Source organism: Crocodylus porosus, unplaced genomic scaffold (genome assembly GCF_001723895.1).
Source record: "Crocodylus porosus isolate Cpor-Errol unplaced genomic scaffold, CroPor_comp1, whole genome shotgun sequence".
Taxonomy (NCBI): Eukaryota; Metazoa; Chordata; order Crocodylia; family Crocodylidae; genus Crocodylus; species Crocodylus porosus.
This window is the reverse complement of record NW_017728937.1, coordinates 2635240-2655010: the sequence shown is the minus strand read 5'-3', so window position 1 is coordinate 2655010 and position 19771 is coordinate 2635240. Positions and strand designations below refer to the sequence as shown.

The 19771-nt window shown below is 41.9% G+C and overlaps 1 protein-coding gene and 1 long non-coding RNA gene across 2 annotated transcripts; both read left to right on the top strand.

Annotated features, from left to right (window-relative positions):
• Positions 1-4605: 4605 nt before the first annotated feature.
• On the top strand, positions 4606-13131 carry LOC109318123 (spexin-like). The gene is made up of 6 exons (XM_019547169.1): positions 4606-4713; positions 4831-4922; positions 5061-5138; positions 5230-5287; positions 10763-10840; positions 12922-13131. The coding sequence occupies exons 2-6, from the start codon at positions 4887-4889 to the stop codon at positions 13005-13007; spliced, it is 336 nt and encodes a 111-aa protein (XP_019402714.1). The 5' UTR covers positions 4606-4713; positions 4831-4886; the 3' UTR covers positions 13008-13131.
• Positions 13132-13378: 247 nt separating this feature from the next.
• On the top strand, positions 13379-16662 carry LOC109318122. Its single transcript, XR_002103186.1, has 3 exons — positions 13379-13469; positions 15095-15102; positions 16650-16662. It is a non-coding gene; the product is annotated as an uncharacterized LOC109318122 (long non-coding RNA).
• Positions 16663-19771: the final 3109 nt, after the last annotated feature.

The following is a 19771-nucleotide window of genomic DNA, read 5'->3' as shown; positions in this document are numbered from 1 at the left end:
CCCTCCCTTCCTCCCATCTCCCACAGCATGGACCCCAGCCACACAGACCCTAGGCATGTAGTATACTAGCTAATGCTGAGAGGTGTCTGTGCGCATGTGTTTCCAATTTCACTGGGACAGAACAAAGACAGACAGGACAGTGTCCACTTAGGGCTTTTTGGAGCTAATTAACAGGTCACTTGGTAATTTCCCTCCACTCCTTCCTTGGAAAAAGCTGTTTAAGAAGAGCTTGAACTAATGAGAGAGGCTTTTGTTTTGTTTATGGGCTGAGAAACACTGTGCTAGCAGCTCCCTGCTGGCTCCCTTGCCTGTAGGTTTGCAGACAGTATGAAGAGAGAGGGAGATTGAAAAGCTCAGTATCATCAACAGATGTGTGCACTGCACACCCTCTTTTGCCTCAGAGTGCTAGCCAGGGGCTGGGGGCTGGTACCATTCCAGCCCCTTGAGCAGCGAGCAGGGAAAAGCCTGGGATGGTGAAGGCAGGGTGGGAGTTTACACCCCTCCCTAATCAGAGCCTCCTGCTGGGGTCTGGCCATGCCCCCCCTCAGCTCAGTACTGTAAAATGGGAGGGCTGCTGTAGTGCCCTCCAGCTTCTAGCCTGAGCCATGGCAGGCATGTGCTTGGATTTCTTCAGTCCAGAGGAAATGTTTGTGCAGCTGCAAATTGGTTCAACCTAGATAGGTTAGACTAACCTGCAAAGATTGAATCAATTCAGGCTCAGGCTTTTTGAATGTCTGTCCCTAACTTTATAGGTCTAAACTCTTCAGAAAGGGAGCCTTTAAAGGAGCTGATTTGCAGAAAGTGTGGACTGTCTGACTTGTCAAAATCATACCTATTTAAAGAATCTCATGTTAGGTAATCAAACCCACTAGTCACTTACGAAATTCAGGCCCTGTCTTTCCCTGGCAATCACAGGCAGTGGATAGGCAAAATAACCATACTGCTGTGAATGTGGGAGATACTTGTGAGCGCAAGTGATCCATTGTAACTGTTTTATGGATCTATTCCTATTCTGCAGCAAGTGATGCTGAACTCCGGCATCTCCTATTGCAATGAGGCAGCTGCTTAATTATTATAGTTTCATTTCCATTTCTTGTAAGATATTGCAGACACACAAACAGTTCCAGTGGATCAGCTTCACATATGGCTGTCCATAGACATAAAATATATTGGACATATAGGTTCAAATCCTGCAGTACTTGGGCATAAAAGTATGGTATAGGGACTTGAAGACTAAACCCATAATGACTATTTTAATAAGATTGATTTATTGAAATTAAAATTATACTAACCCTCTCAGAGCACCACATGAGACTTAAATTAAGAAAACAAATTAAATACACATATACTTTTCTAATGAAATGTATGTAAAGCCAGTAAGCAATCAGACTTTTACAAATGTAACCTCTGTTTTGGAGTGGTGAATAGGTATAAAATTCAGCCTATTTGTTCTGGGAGTAGTTTTAATGAGTTATCTCAAATTATGGCAGCAATTAGCCTTTTTTATGCCACACAGGGTAACATCCCTGAAGTGGTAATTGAACACACAGAAAAAAGCAAATCATTTGGTTAAAACAAAGCCAAAAAAAGCATGGAGTGCATTACATATAATAAGCCCTACAGAAAGACGGCATTGGATACAATCTGTCATAATATTAACAATGTTAGACCTGAAGGAGACACATTCATACTTTAAAGTCTTGAATTCAGATAGCTTTGATGCAAGATAATTAGGGAACTAGGAAAAAAAAGCAAAACAAAGCCCAGCTATTGACTACATGTTTATGGATTATTCAGATGAAGATGCACAAGAAAGGGCTTTTGAATGTATGCATTTAATTAACTTTAAATAGCAGATACTGCTCCCCAACCGTACCAACTGAGGTTATAGTTAAAGGTGTGTTTTGCAGGAGGGGAGTGACGTTTTGTATTTGCCTACTTTTACGGATGTGTATATATGTTGTGCTGAACTGGACACCTGGTGAGAAGGGCCCATTAGGCATACGGACCAGGGTGTGGAATGAAGGGGCAGGATTTTGAGAGTCCATGCAGGGGATCCATACTTCTGTGCATTGTTTTGTGTCATGCTCTGGAGCTGTTTCTTGTGTCCCAACTTGTGGGTCACTATTTGAGGGCAGAGATGAGGAAGGATACATACAGGAGTGAGATTTGAGGAGTCTGCAATTTTTGCAGATCCCCTGGCCGCTGCTCCAAATGCACAGCAGAAGAAAGAGAGCTCCAAGTACCACGGTACCATGATTCACTTGTATGCAACTGTGGTGGAACTCCTCCCGTTATTTAAATCTGCTAACACCCACACTGGTCCCTAACTGCAGGACAATTACAGCCAGTGTAAGGAAGAGGCAAGATGCTGACAGATGTTCACGTAATGGCACAAGGCAATCTGATCCCCGATCTGAACACTTGTGCCTTCTGCCATGCCACACATGCATGTCAGGAGACAATTGTTGGGATCAGGGATCAGATCCCAAGTTAAGCCGCTGCCATCTGGGAGCTGCAAACCCACAGGTTCCCCTGTGAGCCCATGGACATGCTACACATTCAGTTTATGATGCCATACAAGCAAGCCAAAAGGATATTCAACACAATATGTGGAATATCTTTGTGGCTGGTTTGCTACTTCATGGTAGCATAAATCAGCTGCACATATAGCACTGTTACTATTTATGGTGCAATTAACACATGAATTGAACCTTACAGCTAAGCACAGACAGTGAAAAAGCCTGAGGTTGAATTGATAAAATCTTTGCCCATTAGTCTAAACTGTGTAGACTGAACCAATAAGCAAGTGACCAGACATTCACTTTTGATTCCCAAAATGCAGCCACATGCCTGCTGTTGTCTAGGCCATAAGCAGGAGGGGGGGGGGGTGTGGTGCTAGAGTACATCCCCCGATCTGCTGCAGCAGACAGCTTGGGACAAGGCTAGCCTGCTCACCCTGCAAGGAGGTGGGGCCTTGCAGGGGAGGTGCAATGTGCTGGGGAATTGTGAGTTAACTTGTATTTGGAGGGGATCTGGGATAGAAGTTCAATAAATCGATTTAAGTGAAATCAGTTAAATCTGATACCACACCCATCCAGGTTTATCTTAAGCTGGTTTCAACCATTTTGAAAGCAGGTTATGTGCACTGAATTTCTGTAGCGTTACAGATTTGAACTGGTCTAAGATCACTTATGCCGGTTTATGTAGAATTTCTGTCCCTAGCCCAACATTAGTGTGTCAGAGGCCTCAGTGAAGTTAGAATTTTTAAACAGGTCTGCTCATACGTACAACTAAATATCACGCAAATTGTTGCATCACTCACATTACCTACTTTATTCTAACCAAGAATACAGTGGGTCTGTCAGCTCACGCACTGACACTCCATTTTTTGGTTCCACAGCTTCTGAATATTCAGGATTGAATCCAGTGCAGGATTGAATCCAGGTGGCAATATGCTGATTTAGTGTGATTGCACATGGTATAAATTAGGGCCAAAGTTGGTATACCCTTACTTTTAATCCTCTTAGGACTGTTTTAAGAAGACTCTTCCAACCTTCAGTGAACATCAAGGGGAGTTTTATGTGATCAAGGAGCATAAGATCTGACTCTAACTTGTTATCTTACAGTCAACAAAAATAGGCCCAATTCCTTCTTACACTGAGAACATTTTCTATCACTCTGGTGGTGTAGAAAGGCCTTCACAGATATTTTGTCTTATCTTAAAACCTGTTTACACCGGTACAGCAGTATAAAAGTGGCTTCCATGTAAATGAGAACCAGACAATATGTAATATTTAATTGCTGAAAATTCAAAGAGAAAAGTGTGCACACAACCCCAACACCAAATCTCTCATTTTTCAGCTAACATTGAGAGAAAGAAGAATGGAAATAAAATCCTACAGTCTACAATTTCTCTTGAATTTCAGTCTTTAATTTTCTTTTATTCTGTCCAGAATATTTTGCTATACTACTTAACTTTGTTTTCATTTACTGGTTTACAATGATTCAACCTCTCTCCTTTGTGGCAGAAACATATTTTAATTCTGGAAAGTCCTGTGTATGTAAGAAATTAATTTATCCTTTCTTACTTTTCATCTTCCTGCAATTAAACTTAAAAACTTTAAAAATAAACAGAGTGATATTAAGTTCTTTGAACAGAAATAACAGGAACTAGTTCATTTCTTAATGGAGCTGAATCTCTGAAATGACTACATATAAAATGATTGCTTTTTCAATCAAATGATCTAAAGACTGAAGTAAATTTACAAAGTAAATGAAATAATAATGTTTCTTTTATATAATATGGCATTAAAGACATATGATGGCTGCACTGAAGGGCTGGAACAGTGCATCCAAGTAAAAAAAAAACCAAAATCTGTGTCGATAAAAGGAGAACTGTGATACTACATAAATAACTAAATAAAAGAAAAAAGTGTTGGAAAAGTGCTTGTATAATAGTCAAAGAACAATGGACACTTTTTCTTAACTCTCTCCATAGACAGATGTTTGTGTGGTACAAATAGGACAGAAGATGCAGATTGCATGTATGCACCACCTACTGACAATGCTTGACATTTAGTCAACTTTTGTGTTGTATTTTTTTCCCTTTGGGCACAGGTTGTTTCCAGATCTCACGGGGACAACTGTCATTAGCTCCCCTGGTATAAAAGAGCCTGACACATAATTTTCTTGCTTTGATCACGAAGGAAGGTAAATACTGTATATCTAATTCTTGCATTCTAATCTGTATGCATGCATTATTGTTTGTAAAACAGATTGCTGGAAAGAAACATGACCAACTGAACTTGCATGTTTTCTGATCATCAGCTACTCAAAGCTCTTTACAAGTGAGTGTGGCAAACCAAATCCTTGACAGTATTTGGATGATAGAAGGGAGTGACAACAGACGTGCTAAAATGGTAAGGAGATTACCGTGTATGCATGAAGTGTGATTGATACTGTTATCTGCTCCATATTGCTAACTGCATCATGAAAATGATGCAATTAGCAAAATTGCATCATTGATCTCCAAAAATATTGTTCTTATTTTTTTACAGAAAACTAAAGCTGCAGTGGTTTGCATCTGTGCCATCTTCATGGTTTTTCTTATAGTTGAATCTTGGTGTGCTCCAAAGGTAAACTTTGGATGAAAATTGCCTCTATAGCACTTTATGAGAGGTTTCATTTCCAGTGAAATAATGCCTACTTTCTTTTCGCAACTTGCAGAGTAAACTAATAGCAAGAAATTGGGGCCCACAGTCAATGCTATACCTCAAAGGACGATGTAAGTTAAATGCACTAGCATATAATTTTTGCAGTAAGAATATATGCTTAGTTAGATTAAAAATTAGATTTATGACAATGAAGTAATATGCAGTTTTAAACACACCACCTTAGGTAAAAACATACTAGCTAGTTAATAAAGCTATTTACAGTATGAAAGTTGCATTAGCCTATTTTATGCAAATAAATATGCTGTGTAAGGATAAACTGACACCAGCATGTTGTCAACGATGTTTGTATTATGTACAAAGTTTATTACAAGAGAAATGTTATTTTTTCTATTAATGCCATTGTCATAACTTCACCTGATGTCCATTTATTTTAAACAACATCTTGTTTATAAGCAAGCGCCTTTTGGAAAAACTGTACAACAGTACTGATAGAAAATTAAGATTGTTTTCCTAACTTCCGTATCTGCACATTTGCACGTCCTTTTTTATAGTCAGCCTCAAACCAGTTTGATGGCATGTGGCAAAAATAGACTGCATTGTGTACTTTAAAACCTATTTTGTCCTAGTGTCTAGTCCTTAAAACAAACAATGAACCCTCATTCCAATGTCTGCCTGACTGTAACAGGACTCCTGCACTGCAGTGCAGGTTTTAAGATTTCATGCAGCTATTTTAAAGTGCAATAAATAAGCAGGTATTTTGTTTTGTTGATTCCCAGAGCAGTCTATAGAATGGAGAAAGACATGAGCTAACAATTTATGGGCAAAGGCATTTTCTTATCATCAGATAACTTAATGTCACAAAAATCAGCGGCACCTCTAACAAGACATTTGTGCTGAGGTACTATAAAAGGTACTGGGGCTTTATAGAACACCTACTCAGTATCTGCAGATATTATCCAGGTGACATTTGCATGGGATGTAGCTGACTACATCTGAAATGCTCTTTCCATCTTGGAGAAATATTGCATGTGATATCATGGGAGTAATATATTTCCAGATAGCAGTAAGCAGAGAGTTCATTGAGAATTACTGTCAAGTCTCTGGATTCATAAATTCCACTCTGATTCATTTTTTTAAAGTTTTATTTTCCCTTTGACTGCATGGGGTTGAGACACTGATAAAGGGAGGGCACCTGAGAGTGATTAAAAGTTAAAAACCAAAATATTTCTGGAGTACATTAGCGCTGAGGGCCCAGACTCTCCCTTACACTAGGATAATTTTTCTTTTACTTCATGCATGCACGATGACCCTGAGGCTGCTTTAACCATTCACAGGACTATTCCCCAATGTAAAGGGATTCACAGATAGGACCTTCATAATTAGGGTGACCATATGAGATGTGAAATCCAGAACACCCCCCATGTTCCCTGCCCCTCCCCAAGTCTGCAGGCAAAGGCAGGGGTGAGGCAACATGGTGTAGCTCTGATATTACTTATTCAGGCAGCTAAAGGGGTCAATGGTCTGTTAATGAGCCACTGTTTTTTTTTACTTCACAGATGTTAACAATCATCTCCCCTTTTTAATGATCATTCCATGAATCAAGCTAACCTATTTTACGGCAATTTTGCTGTCTGCTAGGATTTTCTATTTCACAGCTTGTGCTGCTCCCCCTCCCCGACAGTGCCCCATGCTTGGGATACTCATTTAAATTTTCATGCTGGCTGGGACTGGTCTCCAAAATCCAGGTCTGTCCTGGCCAAACTAGGACATGTGGTCACCCTTTTCATAAAGGTTCTTCCTTCTTCTTCCTCCCTGTGTCCAGTGCAGAGATCACTGCTGCAGGAGTGGTTCAGCACAGTTTTCCTGTTCCCCAATGATCCCTGGTTCTCATAAGGAGCATTTAGGACTTCTGGCAGCTGGTGCAGGTTAGGACAGCCTTGAAGCTACTCTTATTGGTGCCAGGGTACCAGCTTGCCTAGGATTAAGGGAAATAGAGCTCTAGCTTAAAAATCACTTTTGCTCTATTTCTCTTGACTAGCACTATGAGGTCTTCAGATAGGTCACATAATATGACTTGTAATAAGTAATAACTAAGCTGCAAATACCCCAAATTCTGTCAGAATCAGGACTGAATATGGGCCTATTATTTTAGAAAGTAATGCCATAGGAATATTGCTGGGGAGTTATGACAACTCTAAGGACTCCTATTACAGGAACTATTACAGTGACTATGGTATAGCCTCTACAGTCTGCAGATAATTAATATTAGGATTCTGTCTAGATATTGCAACTATTATAATCTTCACATGTACTAACTGGCCTCCTGTGGAACTCACTAGGCAAGGAAGGTATCTTGCCCAGTGAGCTGGCACTGTTTTTAAACTATCTAGGTTTTGATCCCAGAAATGCCAGGCATCCTTTTTCCAAATTGCAATGCCCCCTTTACAGCAAATTTCAAGCAGTCATTTTGTTTGTTATTTCAAGCAGCATCTAGTAAGAACGCTGCAGCTACAGAAAAAAAAGAGTTTGCAAGCTAAGAAATTCTGAGTTTGTTGAAAACTTATAAAATTGAAAACACTTTACGTTTTCACTTACGAATTCACAGCCAACCTTAACTCTGCTCCCATCCTTGCATCCCAAATCAATGATTGTGCATAGCTCTGAAAATTCATGCCTTTTTCTACATTTCTGCTCTCCACATACAGTATCCCCTACATAACAAATATACAAACTGTACTCCCATTACATAAGAGCCACTTAATGGATCACAGATTTCCTTTAACCTCTTTTTATGAAGCAGTTATAGATGATGATTTTTCACTATTGCCTACTTCTATACCAGTACTGTCACAGACAAGCATACTGCTTTAGAAAATAAAAAAAGGTGGAGTCTTGTCTCTAGGGACATATCCTTACAGTGCATAGGAATAACTGACTATACACAACTGTCGCTCCCAAATTCTTTTTATAGACATGGGTCACAAAACTTTCACAGATAGACCCCTACACAATATCTGCCAACTTGTGAGACTATTTAGTATTTCACTGCAGAATGTCACATTTCATTATTCTTAAAGTCACCGCAGTGAAGTGGAACACAATAATATTGAAAGTCTTTCCTCCCTCAAGTTCTAGGCCACTGTAATTATGTGTAATTATATTAACTACTCTGACTAGGTCTGACATTCAAACGTTCTTGCTCCCTTGGCTAAAAATGGCCACCCACCATAGAGAACTTGAAGATGAAGAAAGGACCTCACTCATTGCTCCTAGCAGATAAAGGAGGAGCTTCCAAAGGTACAATTGTGATGATTACTGTAGATCAGGGATTCTCAAGCAGGGCACTGGAGCACACTGGAGTGCTGCAAGATTTTTTAAAGGGTGCCAGAAAGTATGAGGAGATAAGTTCAGGCTCAGGCTCTTCCCTGCCTGGCTGCCACCCTGCCCCAATTGCCCAGCACCTCAACAAGGAAGTAAGCACTGTAATAAATGAGTTTTGAAACAGGATGCTGCTTAATTTACAACAGTTATGGAGAAGTGCCTCTAGTGAAAGGCTCTAGTCAAGTCTAAAAACATGGAGAATAATTGCTGTAGTTGTTGCCCATTTGATAAGTTGATGAAACACTTGCTAGTTCACTGGACTGTCTCAGATGTTACAAATGGTGGGCATTTATACACGTGCTCTGGGAGTGTGGGGGGGAGACGTTAATTAGAGCAGCTCCAAGAGCCACTCTAATTAAAGTGCCCAGAGTGTTATATGAATCAGTGTACACAAGCTGAAAAATGGCAGCAGGGGTGGAGGAGGGCACTTTAAGTAAAGCTTGTTGAATAAGCTTTTGTTAAAGAACCCGTATCACCATTTTTCAGTGTGGGGACACTAACAAATAAGACACAGATTGAGTCTTCTCTGATGCACTGCAATTACAGCATGGATCTAGGCATTAGGGCTGTGCAAAGCTTTGGGTGCTGATTCGATTCAGAGAAGATTTAACTCAATTTGGCGGCTGAATCTCTGAATCCAAATTGAAACAGGAGACCTATTAAAAGGTCTGAATTGATTTGAAGCTCTCCAAATTGACTTGGAAATGATTCGGAGAGCTTCGGCGATTTGGGCAGTCCCCGCTTGCTGAAGCAGGGAGCTGGACCCTGACTCCATGCTGGTAAGTAAGGGCTGGAGGATGGGGGAGGGGACCATGGGGGGCCCCTGCCAGGCCTCATCCCCTCCCTGTTCCCCCAGCTCCCCATAGCACTCTCTGACCCCTGCCTGCTCCCCACCCCCATGGCTGCTCTGCCCAGCTCCAGCTCCTGGCTCTTTAAAAAAAAGCCCCAACTCACCAGCTGCTGCCAGATAGGGGGGCAATCCCTGCTGCCCCCACTGCCATACACTGCATGAGCTCCCTGATCCTGCCCGTTCTCCCAGCACTCCGCTGCATGGCTGCCCTGCCTCTCCTAGCTCCCGGCTCTTTAAGGAAAAAAAAAAAAGCCCTGCACTCACTGCCTGCTGCAGCAGCTGTTGGGGCTTCTGGGGGCTCGTGGAAGAGCCCCCCCCATGCAGTGTGGAGCAACAGGAATCACCCCCTGCCTGGCAGGACCCAGTGAGTCGGGGCTTTTTTTTTCTTCAAAGAGCAGGGTGCTGGGTCAGGCAGGGCAGACATTCACGGGGCTGGGAGAGTGGGCAGGGAATGAGGCCAATTCAGAGATTCAGCCAATTCAGTGGTGGGCAAATCTTCAAATCAGATTCAGCCAAATCAATTTGGGACAGTGATTTGAATCACCGAATCAAATCACTGTGCCCCAGATTGGCTGAATCCAAAACTGAAGTGAATACTAGCCACTTCGCACAGGCCTAATAGGCACCCAGTAATTGGTATAAATGCTGGACAGCTGCTGTGTGTGTACAGCCACAACGCATTCTGCAGTCATCACAGGCTCAACCAATGGTTCATTGCAATGATCTTTGGATTACCTAAGCCACGACCAGAGGGGTTTAGCGTGTGCTTGGCGAAAGATGGAGTCAGTGTCTGCATTTGGGAGTGAGGAACTCAGTATCAGCTCACACCCCCAGCAGGGGGTTGGTCTAAATCAGCATTTCTCAACCTGTGGATTGTGACTCAAAAGTGGGTCACAAGAATATATTAACAGGTTGTAAACAAACTTTAAAAACAGATCAATACATTGTTTAAGTGGATTCTCCTTTAAAGGAGAAAAACATGGGAAAGCATGGGTTTTTCTAGCCTGCAAGGGGCTGCTTAGGGCCCCCCCTGCCCCACACATTTGGGGGGCTGGAGCCTGAGGGCAGGGGGCAGAGGATTGGGGGTGAGAGGTACTGGGTCAAGACTGGCCATCGATGTTTACAAATGGTTCCTGGTAGAAAAAAGGTTGAGAACCACTGGACTAGATGACCTCTGTAGGACCCTTCCAGCCTTACTTCTTTATGAAACTATGACATCTTTGATTCAGTCTGGTTCCCTCTATACATATGCTGAACATATAGTAAAGCATCTCTACTGCTCTTTTGTTCTAAATGCTGTTGTGACAATATTATTAACTTTCTCTTCTCTCTCTCTCTCTCTCTTCTTTAATAGATGGCAGGAGATATGCTTCTGATGATGAAGACCAATATTACCAGTTTGACCTAGAGGACTTGAATGCAATTTTAAAAAGTAATTTTTTAAAATACGTTTTTGACAAATACCTCTGTTAGATGCATTTATAGATAAACTTCTAAAACATTAGGGTGCAAATGTCCAGGAGGTATAAATTGTCATTGCTCAATTAGATAATTTGTAGCAGTTAAGAATCCATCCCTTGCTTTGCAAACTCAGTATAAATCTGATTACACCAAAGAATACACCAAAAGCAATGTTTTCCAAAATTCCCAGTTAGCCACTCCCTGCTCCAAGTGAAGCACCGAAATCCACAGGAGTGATTCAAGGCTATGCACAATATACCGGCAAATCCTGCATCACATCTACACAAGGGATTCAATTAGCTCTTAAATCAGTTATATGTGGTGCTCTGCCATGGGTAATGTGCCTAATAATAATGGAGGTGGAACTTCTGATTGATCAACACATGGTGAATAATGGCATTATTGCACATTGACACTGGTGTCGGCACTCTTCCTAAGGAATGAATGTGTAGGGATATACTGGGTGTAGGGGGCACAAGCAGTCATGGGTAAAGGTAAAGGGGTACACAGCCCAAAAAGTTTGAAAAACACTGTCTTATATGAAAGCAAAATTTAAAAGAAAGATTTTAAGTTTGGATTTGCAAAAAGGCAGGCAGCAATCTGGGCCACATCCTGAAGTCCTCAGAGCTAGGATAGGAGAAAGAAAAGAGAGAAGGGAAGGCAGGAATCATGGCACTCAGAGAGAAATATTTCTCTGAATTGGAGTGGTAGCAGTCTCATTCACGGACACTGGTGGAGGAGCATGCAAGTAGATTTGTACACATACGTAAAGCAGGTAGAAAGGTGAAGTTCAGAGCTGAGGGTGATATTCAATTTACCAGTAGAAGCAGTCAGCTAGAAATAATTATGCTTAGGTGGTGACATGAGAATCACTCCTGTGGAGCATGCCACTATATACAGACAAGAAGTAGGATTGCAATGCTGTGCCACACCATGGTGATGTGATACCATTGTGCTTAAATACTTGCCATTCCCGTAAATACGTCCTATTTTGGACACAGGCTCGCAACAACAGCACAGGGATTATTTTGGTTTCCAGACAAATATGATTTTTGTAGTAGCTCTAAGGGAGTAGCCTGGAGATTGTAATATCACATAATTATTCTTTGATTGCTGCATGAAGCCACAGAAGTGGCAACAACACAGGTGTCTTCTCTTCTCCCTGTTTAGCTTGCTTTCCCCCACTTCCTGGCAGGGAACCTACCTCTGCCCAACCTCTGTGAAAAAGGTGGGTAGTAGTGGCACTGCCATTACTGTGTGACCACTCTAAGAGAAGCATTTAGTGCTGTGGGTGCAACTGAATGGAAGTGCCTAACGTGCAGCTCTGAGTCAGACACCTAAGCCCTGGAGAGCAGCAGGAGTTCAGACACAGCCCTGTGCTTAGTGCTTCCTATTGGCTCCCTACTCTATAGGCTCTCTGAAACCGTACCATAATGATGGGTGGGCGAATAGGGCATGAGACCTGAATGCTGCCTAAGGGAAGGTGCCAGAATACAGCTAAGTTGGCACCTTACCCTCCCATTCCCTCTCCTCTCTCCCCTACATTGCGCTTTCCCTGCAGTGGTCCTGGCTCTGGCAGTGGGGAGGGCAGGGCAGCAGTGGCAGTTGCACACATTACAGGAACAATGGTCATTGGTTTGCTGCTTCTGGGAAGCCAACAGCTCATTTTTTGCTGCCAAAAATGGTACCTAGATGGCTGTTCAATTCATGATGGCAGTAAAAAAAGGTGGTGGCATCTTAAGCAGCAGGAAACCTCTGGTTGCTGCTCCTGCCCAGGGCGCAGTAGTGGCAAGTTATGTCTTTGCCCTGACTCACTCTCTGACAGCAGTAGCTCCTCATTGTCTAAATAGGCAGGCAGGGTCTTTACTCATTTCTTTGAATTGCTCTTGCAAGGCTCAGGTTAGAGGTATCTAAAGTGTCCCTTAGATTTCATTCTTTAATGTCAGTGGAAGTGAGAACATAGCAGAGTGGCTAACCAGCATGAACACTGTATGCACTTTTCTAGTCCCTGTTCATGCACAGCGAGTATCTCCTTTTCCCCCTTTAATTTAGGTTATAAGAGTTCAACGCCAGTGAAATTTCTGAACATCAGAAGAAAATTAACAGCTCAAAATATGGATATTAATGGCTTGGAATAGAACACAGATTTTCTTTACCTGCTTCGAACTTTTCATCATGCTGCAAAAACAAATATGTTATCTTAATCCAGTTACTGTAAAGGTCACAGTGAAAAGTCCCATTAAAGGCTGATAAATGAAGTCAGTTTGTCTTAGTAAGAATTTTTCATTTAAAATGGTTACTCTGTTAGTGACAGAAGCTAATGGGTTAATAACAGGATATTTCCCCCCACCCCTTTTTTTTTTTAAGAAACAACAGACAATGTGCAATAGCAACAGCAAAACTTACAACTCACAGGCCTCTGGAAAACAGCAACTTTCAAAAGATCAGCCTCTCTGCTCTTTCTAAGGATACAGTTCCCAAAACCTAGCATGTGTGACTCTGGGGATAGAAATAGACATCGTCAAATTAAGTGGATCAGCAGTGTTAGGATGTGTCCTGGCACAGCTGATCTGCTTCACTGGGTGAAATACACATTGCCTGTTGGCCTGCCTGTTGATGCTGCAGGACAACAGGTGAAGTGTTCTTCTGGGGCTTGAGTGGCCCAGTCCTGTGCACCCTGGGAACTTCTGCACAGGATTGGGCCCCTCAAGCCCCTGGAGCATCTACCTGCGGTGGCTGGAGATTGCACATAGCTCCATACTGTCTGGGCTCTCTTACCATGAAGCAAATAGATGCCATTGCTTGCCACTAAACAGTCGCACAAAATGATACTATCTTTGTTGTGAGCATAATTTTTGTGGCATAACAAGGGGCATGAATGTCTGCTTGGCCTTTGTGCCACCATAAAAAAAAAACTTATGGAGTCACAAAGACAAAAAAAGGCAACATCTGTTTCCACCTTGTGTTCACCAAATCTACTCCAGTCATGTAAAACAGCTTTTCTTGAGTTTGGCATGCTCATCAAAATCACAATAATCAGCCAGGTATTTAAAGAGAATAAAATGTCCTACTGGAGTGGCAACCTTTGAGATTACTCTTTGTCCAACACAGAGAACACCTTCCACCGTATATAGACAGAATATGGCATTGACGAATGACTAAACAAAATGGCCATGCATTTGCCTTTGATCCAAGTTTCTGTCAGAGACCTTTGATTGTGAATAGTTCCAGATTTTTTTTAAATCAGTAAAGTTATTAGTTTATTTTCTTTACCAGCTTCTACATATCAGTGGCTTCTTACAGTTTGTTGAGGAATCTGAAGAACACATAAATGGGATGTTGTAATTGTCAGTTTCACAAATGTTGTGCTAACATATATTTGAGTCTCTCATAAGACTTATGGAAAATAACAGCATCCTTCAAGTGAGCTGCTTTGGATCCTGCTGGTACAAATGTCAAGTGTGTTAATTACTTGCTGAAATTTTGCATCAGATGCTCACTAATCACATTGACAGAGGACATCTGTTCTGCTTTCCTTAGTGTTTAAACAGCTAAGTCTTTTACAATACTCCTGTATAATACTTGCAATATGCCTGTTGACATTGCATTCTAACGTAACAACCATTCCATGTCATTAACTCATTTTAACTGCTTCCAGGGAATCTTATCATGCATGAAACCAGCTAGTCTTTATTCACTTCAGTAAAAACTGACATAACCTGCACAACAATCTCAGCACAAGCTTGGGTCTGATGGCAGCCACCTTAGATTACTGTCTAAACTTTTGGATTCTTACCTGAACTAACTAATTTTTTACCAGTTTTCAATGTGCTCTTAAATTTGTTTTGCCTAAGCTGATATAGTACTCATATTTTAACTTGTACTCCCCTCTCAGGATTAGAATAGAGATATTTGTCCAGGACCCAAATAACTGGGGCTTATGACAAGGCTGATTATTGTAAACAGTAGGGCTGTGCGAGGCTTTGGACAGAGCTTTGGATCCAGAGAAGCTTCGGATGCTTTGGGGTCCGAAGCAGCACATCTCGGTTGAAGCGCTGCCTCTTCAGCTTCCCGAAGCGGTTCAGAGCTTCTGGAGAGCTTCAGAGCCACCTCAGAGATCTGGCCATAGGGTATAATGGGGAAACAATAAAATATTTTTAACTTTGTTTTTTGCCTGATTTGGATAAAATTTTCAGCGGTGGTAGACTCTGCAGAGAGCATGAAGCCTGCCAAGTTTCAAGAAGATCAGCACAGGGTTTGGGGGTAACTGCATCCCAAATTTGTGAAAGCAAAACACGTCACGTTTAGGCGTTACAACACAGGGGGGTGAAAACTGCAGGGGTGGTAGCCTATGCTGAGGCCACAAAGCCTGCCATGTTTCAAGAACATCAGTGTAGGGGCTTGGGGGGAACTGCCCCTCAAGCTGTGGACAAGCAAAACTCATGCCATGGGTGACACTGCATGTGTTAAGATGCAGTGGGGTGACAGCTGCAGGGATGGTGGCCCCTGCTGCAGCCAAGATGCCTACCATCTGTCGAGGATATTGGTGCAGGGGGGTTCTGGAGCCCTGCACCCCTGGCTGCTGACAGGCAAAACTGATGCCATGGGTGCTTGTGGGACTGACTGCTTGTCTTGGTGCACGGGAGACACTACTGCAGGCCTGGCTGCTAAGCTACTGTGTTACCAGTTACCAATCAGTCGTGATTCACTCAGGGACCAGCTCAATACACAGGATCTAGTTATCGTAGCCAGTTAATTGCCATCAATTAGCACCTACAAAACCAGGCTGAGAGGACAGAATCAGTACAGACAATCAACTGCCCCAAGACAGACGCAGTCAGTCCCACAAGCGCAAGTTTCGTCCATCAGCAGCTGGGCTGCAGGGCCCAGAACCCCCCTGCACTGATCTTCTTGACAGCTGGCAGGCGTTGTGGCCACAGCAGGGGCCACCATCCCTGCAGATGCCTTAACACACCCAGTGTCACCCATGTCACGAGTTTTGCTTGTCCGTAGCTTGAGGTGCAGTTCCCCCCAAACCCCTACACTGATCTTCTTGAAACTTGGCAGGGTTTGTGGCCTCAGCAAGAGCTACCAGCCCTGCAGTTCTGACCCCTCTGTGGTGTAATACTTGGACATGATAGGAGTTTGGCTTTCAAGAATTTGGGGTACAGTGCCCCCCAAAACCCTGCACTGGTCTTTTTGAAACTTGGCAGGTTTCGTGCTCCCAGCAGAGGCTACCATACCTGAAAGTTTCATCCAAATTGAACACAAAAGAACAAAGTAATATCTATGTCATTGATTTCCCATATTATACCTTATGGTTGGATCTCCGAGGCAGCTCCCAAGCCTCGGAGCCGCTTCAGACAGATCAAGGTGGAAACCCAGTTCAGAGTTCTGAACTGGATCACTGCCATCCAAAGCGGCCGGATCAGAAGCCAGATCAGATTGCTGCCGACTCACACAGGCCTAGTAAACAGCATTATTAAGAACATTAAAACAATTAAAATTAACAGAAAAAGGGAATATTTCAATTTGAGAAGTACAGTTGAGAAAGGGGAAGATTTTGCCAGCAGTCAGTCAGCTGGTTCTGAGGACTCCTGAATGACTGCCATTGTCCCCAGCATGTGCAAAGAGTGTGTATTGCAAAGTGAGACTACTGAGGAGAGAGATCAAAGTCAGTAACACTATACATCTGCAATACTGAGAAGAGATTATGGTTAGGAGTCTATTTAATTCACAGTGAGACAAAGCAATTTTTTAGCTGGTTGCGGCACAAAGAGCTGATTTTGTGGGCATTTCCTGGTGGTCCTGCTCCTTGCTGCTGCTTAGTGGAGAGGCGAAAGTATTATGTATGTATATTATCATATTACTATATATATAAATATTACATTTCAATACAAATTTAAATGTAATATAAATTTACATACAGTATTAACTGTACCTTATATCATAATAATTTATTATTATATGTACTGGTCTACAAAAAGTTTAGTAATACTAATTAATGCTAATCTTAAATTTTCACTTTATTGGTTGGCACCTTCACTTAATCTATGTCACCAGCAGATAGTAACTCTCAATCACGTGATCTATGGCTGTAGTGATTTTGCATTGTTTTTGTACTGCAGTAAGCATTGGGACAGTGTAAAACAATGCAGCATATGAATAATATGCTGGGTTGTTCTCTGGTTTATTTTTCAGGAAACTGCCAGTTTCACAAATTGTGCTAATGTATATTTGAGTCTCTCATAAGACTTATGGAAAGTAACAGCATCCTTCAAGTGAGCTGCTTTTGATCCTGCTGGTAAAAATGGCAAGTGTGTTAATTACTCACTGAAATTTTGCATCAGATGCTCACTAATCACATTGACAGAGGACAGTCTAAAACAATGCATCATATGAGTAATATGCTGGGTTTTTTTCAGGTTGATTTTTCAGGACACTGGCCAATGCAGTATTTCCTACTGATTGTGGACAACGGAGTTTTTCACAGTTTTCGTGAAAACTGTGAATTAAGAAGACAACCCTAATTATAGTTGAAGACCCATGTCAAAGACATATTCTTTGTATCACAGATATGGCCAACGCCCTCATTTTGTATTTTACATGGGCTTGTACAAACACATGCTCTCTCTAATTTAGCTGCTGCTGCTCAAGTCTCATATTCATATTTAATACATCTTTGTCCCCATGACTGGTGCAAGTAGGTGAATTTTTACAAGTCATAAGAATCCATGCAGCTGCCAAAGATGTTGCTTTGTGTGTGAAAATATTAAAATGTTGGATAAGAAAACTGCAGATTTGGGCCCAAGATGGTTAATATTCATGGACAGAGAAACATAGAAAGGATGGTCTTGTAGTTCAGGCACTGGGCTGGGACTTAGGAGATCTTGATACAGTTCCTGGTGCCATAACCTTGGAAAGTCATTTAGGCTCTTTGTGTCACGTTCCACAAAGCTGTCAGGGTAGAGCCAAGGGTAGACCAGAAGTTTGGTGCCACAGAGGACAGATCTGAGTTACAAGCCAGAGGGTCAGAAACCAGAAGTCAGGAACTGAACACCAAGCCAGGGGAATAACTAGAATCAGGGTTGAGGGAGCAAACCAAAGTCAAGCTTAAGTTCAAATACCAAGCCAGAGGTTACCAGAATCAGTGGTCAGGAGGTAATCTGAAGTCAAAACCAGAGTCTGGAGAGCTGGGTACCCAGTCAAGGGTATCAGGCCAGGTACCGGGGAAGTCACAGAAGCAGGAGCTACTCAAGGACTGAAAGCAATACATTGTGCAGCTGGGACCAGGTGCTGCAGGAGTTCCTTAAAAGCAGCTCCAGAACCAACTGGGGGAAGAGGCTGGGGCTCCGCTGGCCCTGTTTAGCCAGCTGAGTGCAGCTGACCTCATTACATACAGGCTGCTGCAGTGCAGAAGCCTTATACTTTGTTTCCCAATTTTCCCATCAGTAAACTTAACATTCCCTTTCTCTCACTCTCTATCTTGACTCAAAAGACTGTACAACCATGAGGGCAGGAAATGCTGCTTACTGTGTGCTTGTACAATATTGAACTCAACATGACCTTGATTTTGGCTCAGGCCCTTAGGCACTACCATAATGCACATAAATAATAGAATAATAATCAATCACCTATTGCTAAAGACAACACATAAATATTGCCTTTCCCTTAATACAAAACTCTCTCAATAAAATATAAAGGTAACCAAGGACATATGAGTAATATCACCATATTGGATAAGATCAAAAAATGCCAATTCTTCTGTCAGCAGCATTGTAATATTTTTAGGGACTGTGAAACATTTTTGCAAATATGGTAATAGCGTTATTTTCTATATTGAGCTCTAAAAAGTACTCACATAACTATTCAAAGATGATTAATAATATTCTGACAGTGGCTAGGCTGTACCTTTCCCAAAATAATTATATCTAGGCTGTCATGGAAAGCTTCCAAATCACTACAGCCCTGCAGAACCCTTAGATAATTAGCTTTATATCCCTGATAGCCAGATGCTTTGCTCATGACTCCCTGTTACTGCTTTTGTCAGTATCTACATCTTAACATGCTGCTTAGAAAGGAGGCAAGAAAAGAAAAAAAGCAAAGATTAAGATGGCTATGAAAGAAATGGGGTTGGACTTAGTGATGTAAGAATACACAAAAGAATTGAAAATATGGACATGCTTCTTGCTGAAGCTATTTTTCTATTGTCCCAAGGCTAATGCAGAAATATGGCACCTTGGTCTATCATTTCTCTTAAAATAAAGAAAGGTTTGATTCTCTCAGCTCCTGACATTTCTTCTTTCTTTTCACTAAGCAATAGGGCCATTTTCCCTTGCCATAGGGGCTAGTAAGAAATAATAACCACGTTCTGCATAATAACATAGCACCTTCTATCAAAGATCTCCAAGTGATTTACTTAATCTTTTGATTTCCCTGGCATCTACGCAAATCTCTTGCTCTCCTGCTTGCAAGTAGTAAACATTCACACATATTAGTGGACCAGATTCTCAGCTGCTGAAGGTCAGCAGAGCTCTGTTACGGTTGATGGAGCTGTGCTGGTTTATAGCAGTTCTGAGTCCAGTTATTTAAAAATTAATAGTCTTATACAAAAAACAGAAAGATTCTACCAATAATGGAACAGCACAAGACCTAATATCATCCTGTGTTCTCCAACCCTCCTCTCAATGAGCATGAATATCCCTTAATGGCTGTGAGAAAAGGTAGACTTTGCAGCATACCTTTTAATGGTCCAGACACTGGTGGAGCAAGAGGGTAAATGAGCTCCAGTCAAGTTCTCATGAACAATGCTCTGGCAGCCATTTCCTCTCACTGATGTTCAGAAAGCTCCAGTTTGAGTATTTCTGCTGGTTTCTCCTGTGGTGATAAGAAATGGCTCCTC